Below are 16,319 nucleotides of genomic sequence, written 5' to 3'. Positions count from 1 at the left end.
CCAGTGCTGATATAGCCAGTGCTGGGAAACCATGGAGATCCCAGTGCCAAACACCCAGTCCCAGTGACCTGCAGATCAGGTGGAGTGGGAGAAGTCAAACCACAATGATCCTGAAAGTCATGGTTTGCTTTAAAGCACAAATGCTTCACTCCACTGCTTGTATGAAAGTGATGGCCATAAGCCAGTGCAAAGTCCTCCTGTGTGGGGGTATTTTCCTTCTGCTCTGCTGATTTATCATCCATATTTTTCTCATTTATACATGCCAATCTCGTAGATGCTTCATGTATGAGGAGATGGGAAGCTACCAAATGGATCACTAATAGGTTCAAGACATTGAGGATGATTTAAAGGGCTCGTGAATCTGATCATCATAGATGGGAATGGCTTTTCTTCTGCTTTAAAGGAACTGAATTTGCTTGAAAGTTGCTTGTTTGGGTCCACATAAGTGAGTACCTTCTTTTTGCACCAGTCCTTCTGAGTTAGTGCCTCATAAGTTTGCTCTAAATTCCCTAAAAGTTTAAAAACGATCAATCAAACCTGTCAAATTTGGGATGTATTTTCATTAAAACTGTATTAACCCACAGCATGCAGTTCCTGATGTTACCATGAAACTTCTCATGAAGTTAAGAGCACCTCCTGCAAACACAGTATTTGCTGGAGTAAGCACATAGTGAAGCAAGCAGCCAGCCAAGCTTGTCTTCAGGAATGTCTTGTAAAGGTCAAACCAGATTTGATGTTGTGTTAGGATTTGGGAGAAACACAAAGAAAGATAATAGAAGAAGGATCTGTTTCTTACAATAATCCAAAAATCAAATCTAGAAAGTTTAAATAAAGAAAAATAAAAGTTGCATGTGCAAATTGACTTGGGGCAACTTTTTAACTTGCTTCAGTGATGTTTTCATGGCTGATTGGATGAGCTGGCAGTGACTTTGGCATTGCTACAAAAGCCATTTTTACATCAGTCAGCATAAGGAATTCCACACTTTCCATCAAATCCCTCCAAAAAAGAATTCTGCTTTCCCTTCCAATCCAGTTTTGCTCCTGTGGTTGGCCAGATCATCTCACTCAGTTCCTGCTCCTGGCCACAGTTCAAGGGTGGCTTGAGTCCTCACAGGAGGTTACCCTGTGTGATCTTTCTCATCCCAGGGGGATATGTGAGGATTTGGACCACTTTCCTCTGGAAATGCTGTGAAGAAAGGACTGCTTGTGCAAGCACAAATCAGCACTCTGGCACACAGGAGGGGCACTGGGGGACACAGGACCTGGCACAGAGACTCCAACAAGGGGATGTGCATCAAGCCTTCACATCCACACTGCACAGCCCAGAGATGCAAACTCTTAAGGGATCCCAGGAAGAAATCCTTTACAGTGTGCTGCTCCTGCTGGCACCCCATGTAGCCAGGACAGACCAGGACATCAGTCTGAATGCCAGGCACAGCATCCTTCCCTCTCCCCAGCCCTGCAGGAGACAGAGAGCCAGATTCTCATGTGGGATGTAGTGCCCTAAGGCACCAAATCTCCTTGCACTTCAGGTCTGTGGACAAAAAATCAGATCAGAGCCAGAGCCAGCCCCAAACCTGGGGTTTCCCTTCTGCCATCCTCAGCACATCAGCCAGGCTCTTTCTTTAATATATGTGGGGAATTAGCTGTTCCCAGTGGAGACAGAGAAGGGATGGAGTGGGCAGAGGGCTGAGGGAGGGAAGAGGGAAGTGCTGAGGCTTTTGTTGTGGATGGGAGAAAGACCTGAGCATGGAGCAGATTTCCTGTCCAGTACCAGCTGCAGCTGGCCGCCTTCTTTGGGTGCAGTCACCTGAAAACTCTGCTGGAGTTGTGGGATCACACAGATGGCAACAGAGAGGAATGGGGTCACTGGGCATTGACACAGACCCCTTCTGAATGGGGGAAGGGTGCAGCTGCCTCTGCATCTGACAAGAAAGGGAGGAGGGATGCTAGAGACCCAAAAGTGTCTTCTTCATCCCAACAACTGCTTCTCATTTTGGTTTTGACATGAATTTGCCATGCAGACTTGGCCAGCTCATGCTTTTTGCTTTCTGTGACTGCAGAGTTATTTAAGCAGATTCCCATTGCTAATATATGGGGGAATTAGAGAGAATCAGCAATGCCTTCTGACATAAGAGATGGCGTGTCAGGTATCAGCTGAACCCACAAATGCAGCTATCTGTGAATATTTCTGAGGCAACTTGTCAGTAGGGTGTTTCTAATCCTTTTACCAAACAGATTTTTTTAGAAAACTTGAGAATTTATTTTTTTGTCTATTTCTTTCTGACCCTAATAAATCTTAATTCCCACAACTTGCGGGTGTTGACTTTCCAAGAAAAAACGTCACTGGCACTCTGTCACCACCCTCCACACTCCCGAGGTGGCTGCTGGAGGCAAGTTGTCTCATTTGCTTATGTAAATGAAGAAAAGAGATTTTTAGAGCCAACATCTAACTCTGGGAAGGAGGTGCTGCCCGTGCCAGCACGAGCAGTGCTCCTGCTGCCAGTCCCCAACGCTGACAGAGTTCAGCTGTTCCATGATAAAAAATAAGGCTCTCCCTCTCCAGGCATTTTGCATTTCAATGAATAATTTTTCACCCAACTACATCCCAGCCTGCTTTGATTATGTGCACTCCATAAATTGACATAATAACGTGGAGTTGAGGAATAGAGGATCTATCCCAGAAGGGGAATTGCAGCCCCTAAAGCCCCAAGCCTTTAGCCTGAGCAGTTTTGTACAATATTATTACCCTGTATTCAGATAACATAATTACCAAAAGGGCTCTTACTGGGTATTCACACAACATTATATGGAGTGACTTTGGGTTTTTCTTTTCTTGGAAGTGCATGAAATGAGTTAAACAAGAGGATGATAGAGCTGTTGGCAGACCCAGTTTGACAAGAGGAGAATTGCAAGTGAGGGACAGTTCAGTGGCCCCCGCATGAAAGAATTATGTGTTCTGTGTATGAAGAAGCAGGGGAGGGAAGGAGTTACAGTCCATAGCTGTCATGGGGCAATGCTCTGCACACGGTGAGGATGGAGCATTTGCTGGCTTTCAGCAGATAAGGCTGCTGCCAGTGAGTACCAATGCCCAAAGGAACAGCCAGGACACACAGGGCCTGTCTGGGCTTCTTTACTGCCCTTATCTCCGTGCTGTTGGACCATAGGCTTGTGGCTGGTTTTAGCTGATGATCTAATTCATGGGGAGGACCTGGAGTGTGCTTCATTAGCAAATGCTAATAGTCGGTGGAGGGGAAGAATTGTGCATGAGGCAGCATTTGGCACTTTCATTTCCTCCTGATTACACTGCCCAGGGCTCCAGCAGACCCAAGGAGCAGCCCTGTTCCCTGCCTGGTAGGACTGCCAGGGCACAGCCAGGGGAGGAATTGCTCTGCATTCATGCAAACTGTTCCTTTTCCACCTCACCTCTCCTGCTGATGGACTGGCCACACCGCACGCATTCCCCAACTCAAGCCACCAAAAATACGTTTTTCAAACATTCAGCCTTTGAATGTTGAGCAAAATTTGACCAAATCAACAGGACTTGAGAGGCTGATTTGAGTTAAACACACTTCACAGTCCATCCTGCAGAAACCAAACCTGCTCACAGCTAAATCCCAATGGTTTGAGTCCTGGGGCCTGTGCCTGGCCACAGCTGGGCTATAGCACAAAATCAGTGCTGAGCATTGCAGCACTTGGCTTAGCAGTGTCTCATCTCTGCATTCTTGTGCTATTTTGCTCTGTAAGTCCCTCCAGCAAGGAGACAGTGGATGGTAGCAGTGTTTTTAACCTTAATAAGTGAAGCATTGATGGTGTGAGTTGGGTACCTGGTTTCCACAGCTCAGCATGGGTGGATTTGGGTGGCACTTGTCTGTCCATATGTTGGAAATATACATTACCCAGAAACCTTCTGCTGCAGAGAATTAGGGAGAAGCTATGACAAGGGGGAGGGGGAACAGACAGGCTTGTTTGACAGTTAATAAAACAATGAAATATACTTTGTGTGTGCCTGAGTTTCTAGGGACATACCAGCAGCTGCTAATACCATGTCATCTGTTTTTTATTCATGGCACTGCTGGACTGTGGATAGATAATCTCTCTCTATAACTCACTCATTTCTAAGCTTAATGGGAAGCTGTCATAGAGAAACATGCTTCTCTGCCAAAAGTGGGCAGTCTGTCTTTCCACTGGGGGAACACATGATTCCAGAGTTCCTTGCTCTGCTCAAATCCCAGTAACATTGTCTTTTAATTATATTGAGTATTTAATACTGGAATGCTTGTGTTTCTGCTGTAGTTTCCACAATGGCAGAAGCAGCCCGTTCTGCCTCTGTCAGACAGAGAGGAGCTCCATCCCTCTGATGGGATCTTCTCCATCCCTCTGGTCATCTTTGTGACCCTCCTCTGGAACCACTCCAACAGGTCCATATGTCCTGTGCTAAGGGCTTCAGAACTGGATGCAGCACACCAGGTGGGATCTCACCAGAGCAGAGTAGAGGGGAAGAATCACCTCCCTCAACCTGCTGGCCATGCTTCTTGTGCTGCAGCACAGGACACGTTTGGCTTTCTGGGCTGCACGAGCAGAATCGTGCCCAGCTCTTCATCCACCAGTACCCCCAAGTCCCTGCCCACAAAGCTGCTTTCAATCTCTTCATTGCCCAGTCTATTTCTGGGGAATACCAGATACCAGGGGTTCCCCTGACCCTGTGTGTTGCACTTGGCCCTGTTGAACCTCATGAGGTTCCCATGGACCCACTCCTCAAGCTTGTACAGGTCCCTATGGATGGCATCCATTCCCTACATCTTGGTGTCAGGCTTCTCCCAGTCTGTAAGAGATCCATCTCCCCAGAAGCCCTCTTCCTCCTCCTCCCATCCTGTGGCTAGCACATGTCCATACCATGCCAATATTATCACTAAACCTGTGTGGCAGTGACTGTGGCTGGTGCTAGGAGGCACCAAAATGGGTACCAAATGAGTCTTGCTCTGCATCACCTGTATCTCATGTCCTCCTTTTCCATTTTTCAGCACTGGGGAGGTGTCCCATGAGCAGAGCCCAGCCTGTTCCCCCAGTGGGTACAGCAGCCCATATGAATGAGCTCATGCTAATATGAACACATCCAATAAATACATCAAAGAGCCATGAAACTCTGGGATTTGCACATTGAATCAGTTTGAGTCATCATTCCTCATGCAGCTTCCCTTTTCCAAGGAGCTGCCAGGCTTGTCCTTCCCCTCCCTACTTGCCTTCAGTGCTCTCTGTGCTCTGCTGTTGTTCAGGGAAGTTGCCATTGTGTCTAATTGGGAAGAGACACCTGTAGAGTGCCTCTGTGCAGAGATAACTGGAGTGCATGGAAGAGAGACTCATCCCCTGTGGTTAATTTGCCAGTGCTGAGTTCTCCTTTAAATAGAGGCAAGGAGATACAGCCAGAGCTAGGACATGGCATGCATTGACATTTTCTTGGTGTAGTTTTTGCTAGCACAGGCTGTACCTATAGTCTAGGGTGTGGAGTGGGCCCTTTAAGCAATGGGGAATTGCAGGGAGATATCCCTTGGAGTGTCAGCCAAGTGTGATCCCATATAGACCTTCTTGCATTGCCTTTGGTGCTTTTTCATCATCTTTCTTCATGGCAAGTTAAGTCACAGAGCTGCTACTAAGGCTCAGCCCTTTCCCTGCCACCTCCTGACACCACTAATAAAGCTCTCCCTTTCCTCTAAGTCATTATTTGAGCAAACTTCAGCTGTTTTGGAGGGCGAAGAGGGAATGAGTTCACTGCTTCATGCCTGCAGGGTTGCAAAGAGCCCCAGCCATGTGCTCACTGTGCTCCTCACTGCTGAGGCTCTGTGGATGCACAGCATTACCATTTCAGACAAGCCTCTCTGGCATGGCCCAGGGAGCAGGGAAGGATGTCTGGGTCATTCTACTAATAAGGAGGCAGCCCCTAATGAGTCCATCTCTGCTCTCCAAGCAGGAAAGAAGAAACCTCAGAGTGCTCTGAAGTCAGGCTTGACTTCACAGCAGAGTTGTCTGCTCTGCTGTATCAGGGATCCCCTGGACAGGGTTTGGTGCCATCATATTTGGCAGGTGGATCCTGACGTGTTAGGTTGTATAGAAAATGTCACATTTGCAAGTCCAGGAAGTCCAGGCTGAAAAATGTAACTTGTTCCAGGCTGAAGTAGGATTTGGGGAGTACAAGTAAGGATCCAGAGCTAGGAAAGCACTCAGGTTACTGCCATACAGAGAAGCCTCAGGGGCAGGGTTTGGATAATAAATGGCCAGTGTCTGTGCCAGAGACTTGGATACACAGGAGTGTGGGTCCCTCAGCCTTTCCTCCTGGCAGAACTAAGAACTTACCAGGAGCAGATTCTTCTTCCCCAGGGCCACAGCTCCAGTGTGCTGGGACTACAACTGGGTCCCTGCTGATTTCTCTAGTAACAATAGCAATTGATTTACAGAGCACTGTTTTTTACATGCCTTTCTGAAAAGAGGGTCCCATAGCTGGAGGGAGCAGCAGGGGATTCCCTGGCTGTGTAATGCTGCTCTGACAGCCTACCCCACCAGCAAAGCATGTTCAGCCCTTACCAGCCCAGATGAAGGATTTCTCCTGGTGTTCCCCAGCCCAAGTTCAGGCCAGCCAGCTGCAGCTGTGACAGCTGTGACAGCCCCACAGGCTGCTTTTTGTGATACAGCTTACAGGGAGGACGTCAGGAAGGTGTAGGTAGGAAGGGGATGAGGAGCAGCAGATGCACAGGGGTCTCCACACCTGCTTGGGCAGCTCCCAGGGCAACACAGTCCAGGTCTGTAGCTCTGCATCATTGAGTACATGGTTCAGCTTTTACTTGGAATGCCACCTGTTACCCTGATTTATTTCTATGGGATACATTTTGCTGACCATCCAATTGTATTGAATCCACAAGGTCCCAAACCCACTTTCCACTGATTTCCCTGCTCTCACAGACCAGTCCCCATCTCCTTCAATGTGTCTGTGATGGAAGTTTTATTAATGCAAAATTTTCCCTCTGGAAAATGAAGTCCAGAAATTAATAATGAATTAAAACAACTTGCCACAGGCATTGCTAATGAGCTCTTTGTCTGCTCAGCTCACATGAAAGGAGGTCATTGCTCAGCCGTTCCCATCGCGGATGGCAAGAAGATTAACCGCGAACATCCCGCGTGCGTGCGGCTCTCTCCTGAGACAGCAGGACAGGCTCAGCTTCTGCCAGGCTGCCTTGTCCTGCCTCATCCCTGCTGGCCAGGTTTGTCTCAAGGAGTATTTACCACCTGGAGAAGACACCTTCCTCCCCTCCAAACACTCAGGTTGCCTGTCTGTGTTGGGAGGACACCCAAGTCATTCCACTGCAAAGGACAATAACCTTGCAGAGCTTAAGGGGAGAGTGGAAAGTAATCTTGGAGGGGACTAGCAGGGCTTAACTTCACTACCATAAGCCTCTTCAGGGACTCTGGCCCAGAAACTAACCTGGCACCACTCCAGTGCTGGGTCTGCATCTATTGTTCTTTTCCCTTATCTTGCAAGGCAAAGGGTTATCCTGCCTTATCTGCTACCACAGGCTTTGGAGGAGGCCCCCCTGCAAGGGTGCTGGAAATCATGCCCCCCTCAGGGGGCTGTGCTGGGAGAAGAGCACCCACCTCTGGGCACTAGGCATGAGAAAGCTGTCACACCATGCTGACCACCTCTGTTGGCTTTTTCAGCCTGGTCTCACTCAGCAGAATAAGGAAGCAGCATGTTGCATTTACCCATCCTGGGGTGGGTGGGTGAAAGCAGGTGGTTATGGGTGCTGCTCCTCTCTTGGTACATCAGTGCATGGGGCAAGGGACATTGAGCATCACTTCTCTATGATGTGACTGAAGAGCAGAAGGGACTTTCTCCCTTGTCCAGTGTCCCTTGTGGCAGTGTTGTCTGACTGCAGCAGAGGGACCCACACCTTCCCCATGTCCATGGGCAGCCTCTTACACATCAACTGTTTATTGCTCTGTTCTTGCAAAATCTCAACCTGTAACTTCCATGTGCTTATTAACCCAGGCTTGGGAAAACTCTGCTGTGTTTGAGTCGTGATGTTTCACCACTCTTTCCCACCCCTGCTCTCTCAGGTGGGACACCCAGCCAGGCTGACTGATGGCTCACTGATGGCTCACTCCCTTGCTTGGCAGCACAATTGCTCGTTTGTCAAATAACTGAGTCACACAGAGCACTGGGCACCAGGCAGTGACAGCCACACAGCTCCCAGCCTGCAATACACTCCAGCATGGGGGCGCCTGGATTCACCTCCACCAACTGTCCCCACCATGGCCTTGGCCTTGGCCAGTCCTGCCAAGCATTCCCACCCCTCCTCTAGTGGTAGCCCTGGGCTGTGAAGAAATTCCTTTCTGGTGCAGAGAGAATTTGGGCCACACTGAAGAGAAAGGAGCAGAGACCTTGGGCAAGGGGAAAAGCAAGGCTTCAAACTGTACAGTGACAGCAGGAAACAAACCCCTCTTCCTCTCTCTCCTTTAAAAGTTTGTGCTTGTTTGTCTGCTGTTAAGCTGAAAACTCACCCAATGCCCCCAGTAACTACCTGCACTGAGCCCATGTATCTCTGAATTCACCTGGCAGTCTTGCCATCCTCTTCATCATAATATTTGTGTATATCATAAGTCAAACTGTAGCTTGTCCTTAAAATGCTCTGACATAAAGAGGCTCATCTTGCAGGAGACAGGGATGCTGCAAATGTCCATCCCACCCAGCACAGTGACAGGAGGGAAGTACCTGAGGAGCCCCCAGTGAGTCTGAGGTGTAGCTGGTGTGCTCTTGCTTGGGTCTTTGAATGGACTCAAGGGGACAGGGGACCTGTCCATGGTCCCATGCCTGCTCCATTCATCTCTGAGCACCATTTGGGAGCTTGTTCAGGAGTGAAGGTCAGTGAAGTCACAGTGTTGTCATAGCAGAGCCTCCAATGGTTGTGCCTGAGAAATTTGACTTGGAATTAAAACGAAGCTGGTTGTATCCTACCTATTTTTTATCTGCCAGGCTGTTCCTCCTACACAGCAACATCTCTCATATTCATTCAGAGGCAGCCTTAAGCCAGGGCTGCATTTAGGCCCAGCTATTGTTTCTTTCTTTGCTGGAATGGCCTAGAAACCCCCCATGCATTGGATGTCCCCATAGGATGGGTAGAAAATGCTGTAATGCTCATATGAATGCCAGGGGAATATACAGAGAAGTAAGTGTGTCCAAGCTGTGTCAGATACTGTGGTAGTGCTGGGTTTAGGGACATTTTCAGACAGTCTGAGTCTTATGAATCTGAAAGTTAGGTACAAATCAGATTTTTTTCTACTATAGGTGTGTTTGGATTTATAGGACAGAGCAGTTGATTAGGACAGCAGGGTTCCGATGTCCCTGCCATCCATTTTCTGTACAGCATTATAATTTCACCTCCATTTAACAACAGGTTCATGTCTGGGGTAACTGACTCAGCTGCTTGGCAGACTCATTGGGGCAGTCAAGCCTGCAGACAGTTTTATTTTCACTGAGGTTTGCAGCACAGAGATTTGTAGACCAAATCCTTATAAGTGGTCACCAGGGAATACTGTTGGGATCTCTGCCCCCAGCTGTGCCAGTGCTGCTGGAACAATTGCAGCTCTGGCATCTGGGGCTATTACAGGGCTGCAGTATCTGGATCCTGTGTACCCCTGTTCCTACAAGAGACAGGATGAGAGCTGTGCTATTGCCAAGGCTTCAGAAATCTGGTTGGAAGAACCAGAGCGCAGCAGAGCAGATGAAAATTCATAGAATCAGGAGAACACATTAGAGTTAAAAGACAATTAAGGTTTTGCAGAAAAAGCAGTAATGAACCTTCCTCTGCTTCTCTGAGCTTGGCTTTTTTTGTCTTACAAAGAGTATTTTGAAAGTGTGTGCTGCTTTCCTGTCTTTCCATCCAAGTGTCTAAATTTGAGGATGTATCCTTATCTCTGTATGACAAGCAGTAGTGAATGGGAAACTATTTTGTTCTGTCATTTACTTCTCATTTGGCCCCGTCACATCCTATCTTTTGGCACTATGTATTTTCTTAGTGTTATGAGCATATATCTGTGCTGTGTGTGAGAGAGTGGGTGTCTGAATTGTGTTTGCAAAGGCCCTTGATAAAAAGCTTTAACAAGTAAAATTATCAGAGAGGCAGGAGTGAGCTGGTCCTGGTAGATCCGAGCACTGGCAGGCAGCAAATCATCTGTCTGCAGAGACATTAAGTGCTGAATAGGTCAGAATTGCCAGGTTTTTAGTATTTACCTAGGAGGGAAACTACTGCTCATTTCAAGGAGCTAATGTTCCTTGCAGATTTAGCTTGAACACCAGAGGGAACATAAAAGCAACAGCTGTGCAGTAGTTTCAAGGATAGTGTTTTCCTCCACAAGCACAGTGCAGTTCTATCCAATTCTCCTCATTAATCACTTTCTTTCATTTTTGTTTTTCAGCCAAAGCTTTTGGCCAAGGAGCTGCTTGACTTGGTGGCATCTCATTTCAACCTGAAGGAGAAGGAGTACTTTGGAATTGCATTCACAGATGAAACGTAAGTGTGAGAAATCACAGACTTAAGAGGCAACTCTTGGTTACAGAAAATATTGCTGTAGAAATACTGTGTACACCAAGGTCTAGGAAGGCATGGACCAAATTACCACTGAATTTGAGGTTTTGTCTCAGGACAGGCCATATCTGCCCCCAGATTAAATTACAAGAATAAAATTTGCACCAGAGAAACATTAAAGGTCTGCCAGAGGCTATGATTAGTCCCAGACTGTGACCCCTCAGTGCTACTGCACCACCCTGTTACATTTTTCCAGCTGTTTTCTCTCAGGAGTTACACCATCCTTGGCATATGGACTGTGTCTTGTATGGACACCTTGGTTGGCAATAGGTTTTTTCTTTGTATGTTATTCAGGAAGAGACTTCCCACACCGAAATAATTTTAAAAAACCAGATTTTCAAGCCAACACTGTGTCCCCAGAAGAGCTGAGTCAGCGGTCTTGCTGTCACGAGCCAGTTCCTCTCTCCTGCTGAAGTGGCAGGGAAATGTAAATTATCTGCTGGAATAATGATTCAGGATCGGGTAATCAGAGGCTGCAGGATAATTGCACAAACATATCCACATTCAGCTCAGCAGCAATCACCCCTCTAAAGTCAATTCCTTTGGCAAGCACCTGCCTTGGGCAGCCTGAGGCCATCTCAGGACACAGCTCCAAGGATGGAGGAATGCTCAGCAACAGGCACGTGCAGAAGCCAGGACCTGAATCAGAGGAGATCCCAGAATCCATCCCAGCTCACTGACATGAGTAGCTCAGCCCTGTAGATCTCCAACCCAGCACAAATTAATGAGACTAATCCTCCAAGGAGAAACAGTAGGAGGCACTTGCCTTTTACAAAGCAGGAGTAGGAAATTGCTCCTACCACTGTGTTTATTCTTGGAGAGAGCAAGTTACTCAGTGGGTGCTGCCTGAGGAAAGCCATGCAGGGAAGCCACAGCACCCTAGGAGACAAAAATGTTCCCTTAAGAGTCCCAAGAGCACAGGTGAGACACAAGGCACCTCTCAAACTGTAACCAGAGAGCAGCTGAGCCAGTCCCAGCTCTCAGTTCAGCTGAGTAGGCACAGGGCTCCCCTGGGAGAGCAAGGGAAGCTAATGAGGAGGTGTCAGCAATTAGAGACATCCAGCCTCCCCTGGAGCTTCCAGGAATAACTGGGTGAGCACCGATCTGGGTTAGCAAAGGGAGCAAGTGTGAGAGCTGGCAGAGCTTGATGCTACACAGCAGATGCAGATGGATGTGCATGGTCCAGGCAGGATTCAAAGGGTGAGGTGGTGGCATCCACTCACTTGGTCACCTTCAGACCTGTAGATGGAGCAGGATGCTTTCCAGGAGATGCTCAGCCAGCCCAGATGAAAGATTTGGGGACAACCTCACTAAATCAAGGAAGTACAGCCCAGAAACAAGCATTAAGTCCTAGCTGGTCTGAAGCCCTTCTGCTGTCCAATAGTGACTCTGACATTTGCACTGAGGCTTCTTCAGTGCTGTGAAAATAACCCTGACAAAAATATTTCCTTTGCAGTTGTGAAATGCTTTGAAGAGAGTTGGCACAACCAGCAATTGTTTTATTTGACTGAACACAGCCAAAGAATATACCTGGGGCCTTGGGCAGAGTCTTGGAAATAGATGTCCCCAAGCCAGCTTCAGAAAATAAACTGGACTGTGTATACCACAGATCTTAACCTGCAATGTGAAATGGAAGTTTGAAAAATCCTCTTTCTTCAAAACATAGTAAAAACAATCTCTTAATGTTCGTTTGCAAGGCACATAACCCAAACCTTTACCTAATACAGACCAGGAATGTAAAAAGAAACCCTTTAATTCTGTGACACAAGCCCTCAGGGATTTCTTCACTCTCCACTGAGTTTCCATGTGCTTTACTTGAAGGGGACTCATAACCAGCTGAAACAGAACAAGCCTGGTTCATAAATGTAGTCTGAGGTTGGCTAAATGGCAAGTTTAGAAAGAAGAAAAGCCACTAAAGTATTAAATCAATTCTTCTATTTAAGAGTAAAAGCTCTATGAGAGTAATTTATTTAGAAATTATTTAGACTGGGGATTTCCATTCATTAGTTGTGCTCTATCATGACAACCTTAGAAGAAAATCAATAGGAACAACCTTTGCGTTGGCAACTTAATAGTTTCTGGTGATAATACAGGGTCATTACTGCCTTCAGCGTGACTAAAATTAGATTGTCAGACTGTTATGGAGGGGAGAACAACGCCTCCTATTTTAGTGATCATAGGAGCCTTTATAGTGTGAGCCATTAACTGCAGGAGAGCACAGGTCAAAAGGGTGTCCCTGTACAGCACCAGGGGCCAGGCTTCACAGGAAGCCAGAAGAGCAATATCCTGCTTGATTAAAAGTGAAAAGGGATGGGGGAAGAGCTTGGGTTTTGGTTCAGCTGGTTATGAATCTCCACTAACCACCCTTTCCCTTTGGATCAGCTCCTCCAGAGTTCACTAAGAGCAAGTGGCCAGGATTAACCTTCTGTCCACTGCAGACTCCCCATCTGGGCAGGGTTTCCACATCCCTCACTTGTCCTTAGCTCTGAGTCACCTGCTCCATTGAGAGCTTCCAACTTTTACATCCCACAGCTCCCCACAGAGCAGGATAGCACCCTTCCCTGGAATACCCTCTCATCCCTGAGAGCTGGGGGGAAGCCTATTTCCACCCTCCAGCCATGTGGCAGAGCCAGGTGTCCCACATCTGGTTGAACAGCTGGTCCAGCTGAGGGCACAGCTCAGAGAATAATGTCCTGCTCTGGCACTAGACCAGTCCCTTTATCACCAAGTCCACTGTTGCAAAATTTATACAGTTAAACTCTTATGAGCTTCTCAGCCTCTTCAAAAGTAATTGAGAAAATCTGTGAGCTTAAAGGGTTTTTTGTTTCTGTTGCAATTGATGGAAATATAAATAGTTTCTATGGGTTATATTATGTGAATTGTTTTTTCTCAATGTCCATTTAATTCAGAATGAATCTGACACTGAAAGAGTGTGAGTTGGTTTATTGGCCCAAATACTTTTATAACAGAAATCAATGTGGATCCACTTTTCAGAAAACTGGACACTAAGCAGTAAAACTGTATAAACAGAACCACCTGGAGGCAAAGTGCTCATTGATGTGCCACTCTTTACTTATAAAAGAAAACAGAACTACAGCACACAATCAACAAAATGGACCCTGGGCACCAAAATCCATACTCAGCCTGTAAACTAAATGGACCCAGGTTTTTTCCTTAAAGTGATTATGTGGTTGTTATTGACACACCAGTTTAACTGCCAACATGAGTACAACCAGCAGAGGAAAATTATCTGGCTTGCAGTATTCAACCTCCCTATAGGCTCCCCAAAAATGTTTGCAGCATTATTTCTGAATACACTGATAGAAATATCTGAATGAACAAATCGATGGCGATAGTGAAACAAAAGCTACTTTGTGTCTCTAAATTGAACCGTGAAGGAAATCCAGCTAGACATGGGCATGTATGAATGGGATCCCAGTGAAAGCTGCCTAAATTGGTCCATGAAAACTGTCAGGATTACTACATGCCTAGGGTTATATTCCCATACTTTTCCCTGTCTTACATGGGACTGTGCTCCACGAATAGTTCTGGTGACAACAGGAAGACAGATTCCAGAGCAAAGCGTTCTGTGGTGCAGTGGCATGGGAGTTTGGTTCCCTGATAGTCCACACTCACAGGCAGATACCAGGGACTGCTCACTGCTGCTGTTCTCTACGTGCCATGCTTCAGAACAAGGAGTTGGGTGACAGTCTGCAGTGCAGAAGCCCTCAGCGATGAAAGGTTGTAAGTAGTAATTGAGTACAGTGAGCAGTTAGCTCCTGGCAGGGATTTAAGTGACCTTCCTCCTCTGAAGGAGCTTTGGATTTAAGCTCCATGCAGATGAGACTAATGAAACTCTTCAACCTAAAAACTCGGTGGCAATTAAATGTGTTATCCAGTGTGGAAGATCAGACAATCCAGTACTCAGAACTGTGTATGTGATCAACATAAATGTGGAACTGGTATGCATATATATATATATATATATATATGTATGTATGTATGGTTATACCAACCAGTTTCTCCTGCTAAAAATGCAATGAGAATGAAAAGAGCAAGTCTTTTCAAAATAAGAAATACCTTGAAGTGATTTTTTGTTCTGTGCACCATGGCTTCTCAACCCTTCCTTGTGCACATGAGGCATACCCAGACATTGCTGTTGAATAAACATAAGGGTAGACAGTAAGTCCATTGTCAACAGCTCGCCCTCAGTGGGATCTGGTGTGTAACACCATCAGCTGCTGGTGGCTGCTGCATTGGTGATACAAATGCAACTGGACAGGTTTAGCACAGGATGTCAGGTTTAGTGGGGCTTTTCCTTGCTCTGACAGCATTTTGTACCATGGCCTACATGGTAAATGCTCAGGTTGTACTTGGGCTAGAAATGGGTGAGCATGGCTAGTTTCAATCCCGCGTGTAACTGGAGCCTTCACAGCTAATTTCAGCCTTCCTGAGGCCTGTTAAGAGCAACAGAACAGCACTCCATGACCAAAAAAAAAAGGTAAAATTACAGATTTCAAGAAGGGGGATGCATCAGGAAAGCTAGACACCTCTAATTTTTTAGGCTGAGAATCTTTCCATGGGGATTATTGTTGACAGTCTGGAGTATCTGCCTTTAAAAGCCAAACCTTGTTAAAGTACACATCTGTGCTGAACAACAGGGAATGGTGCATGGATCTCACACTAGCATGCCAGCAGCAGAAATGATGGAAGGAAACCCTGCATTTTGCTGCATGCCAGCTATGCATCTCCCCAGAGCAAGACCAGTTAGTTCCTACATCCAGATGAGTTAATGTGGCAATCCTCACCCTGATCCTGGGCTGGGCAGACTTGTCCTCAGCCCTTGTACTGCAATGGAGACATACAAGGTGACCAGTTTGGCTTGAAAATCTGCATCACTCCTTTCCAGTAGACACACTGCCAGCAAGTCTGTGCCCCTAATGCATGGTATAGGCTACCCTTTACATAAAGTGAAATAAAAAAGAGAAAAAATTTATTTTAAAATTTTATCTAAAGAAAAAGCTGTCTGAAAGTTACAATATTTTGGAAGGAAACACATGGGTGTCTAGAGCAGGGGATAAAATAAGCTTTACTCTTTTTGTACACCAAAAGATGCCCAGGATGAGTCTGAAAAGTCCCTGACTCCACACATATCACTTGTACCTAGATACAAAATAGATACAGAGGCTGCTTAAACTGAATGCCTGACTTCTACATGGCAAAATCTGAGGAGAGCTTCTGTCTTGACATATTGATCCTGAGTCCATGAGAGTGATGGGTGGAGCTCAGCAGTAATTTAGAGCCCCTTGGTCTGAAGCAGCATGCTGTGCTCAGGTGAGCACACACAATGTCCCACCAGGGTTCCAGAGCTGCCTGGCAGGAAGGTCCCTGAGCTGCCCATCCTCTTCTGCACCTCCATAAGCCAGGGCAGCAGTACAGAAACTCCCATTGAAGCCAGGTGATTCAAAGCCTCCTGATAGTGCTACTTTCCCCTTTATTTATTTTTCTGGGAAAGATGGAGTGGGGGGGGCTGTAAATCCAGTTAAATTGCTACAGGGATGCCATTGCTTACTTTCTAAAAGGGCTTTTCAGTTGCCCAAAGCTCATGTACATGAGAACTCTTGTGAAAGCTGAGTGTTTTTGCTGTATATGTCCTTTGCTATATATATAAGCGTTAGCAATGTA

The 16,319-nt window shown here is 46.5% G+C and overlaps 1 protein-coding gene across 6 annotated transcripts in view; it reads left to right on the top strand.

Moving 5' to 3' along the window:
- Positions 1-16,319, top strand: part of FRMD4A (FERM domain containing 4A) — a 372,469-nt gene that overhangs the window by 262,080 nt on the left and 94,070 nt on the right. For all 6 annotated transcript variants that reach the window (XM_058022117.1, XM_058022116.1, XM_058022115.1 and 3 more), the window contains one exon: positions 10,465-10,559. In XM_058022117.1, the coding sequence (XP_057878100.1) occupies positions 10,465-10,559 (95 nt within the window). The remainder of the gene's footprint in view (positions 1-10,464; positions 10,560-16,319) is intronic.

The sequence above is a fragment of the Melospiza georgiana genome, chromosome 4 (assembly GCF_028018845.1).
Source record: "Melospiza georgiana isolate bMelGeo1 chromosome 4, bMelGeo1.pri, whole genome shotgun sequence".
Lineage (NCBI taxonomy): Eukaryota > Metazoa > Chordata > Aves > Passeriformes > Passerellidae > Melospiza > Melospiza georgiana.
This window is presented reverse-complemented; position numbering and strand designations above follow the sequence as displayed.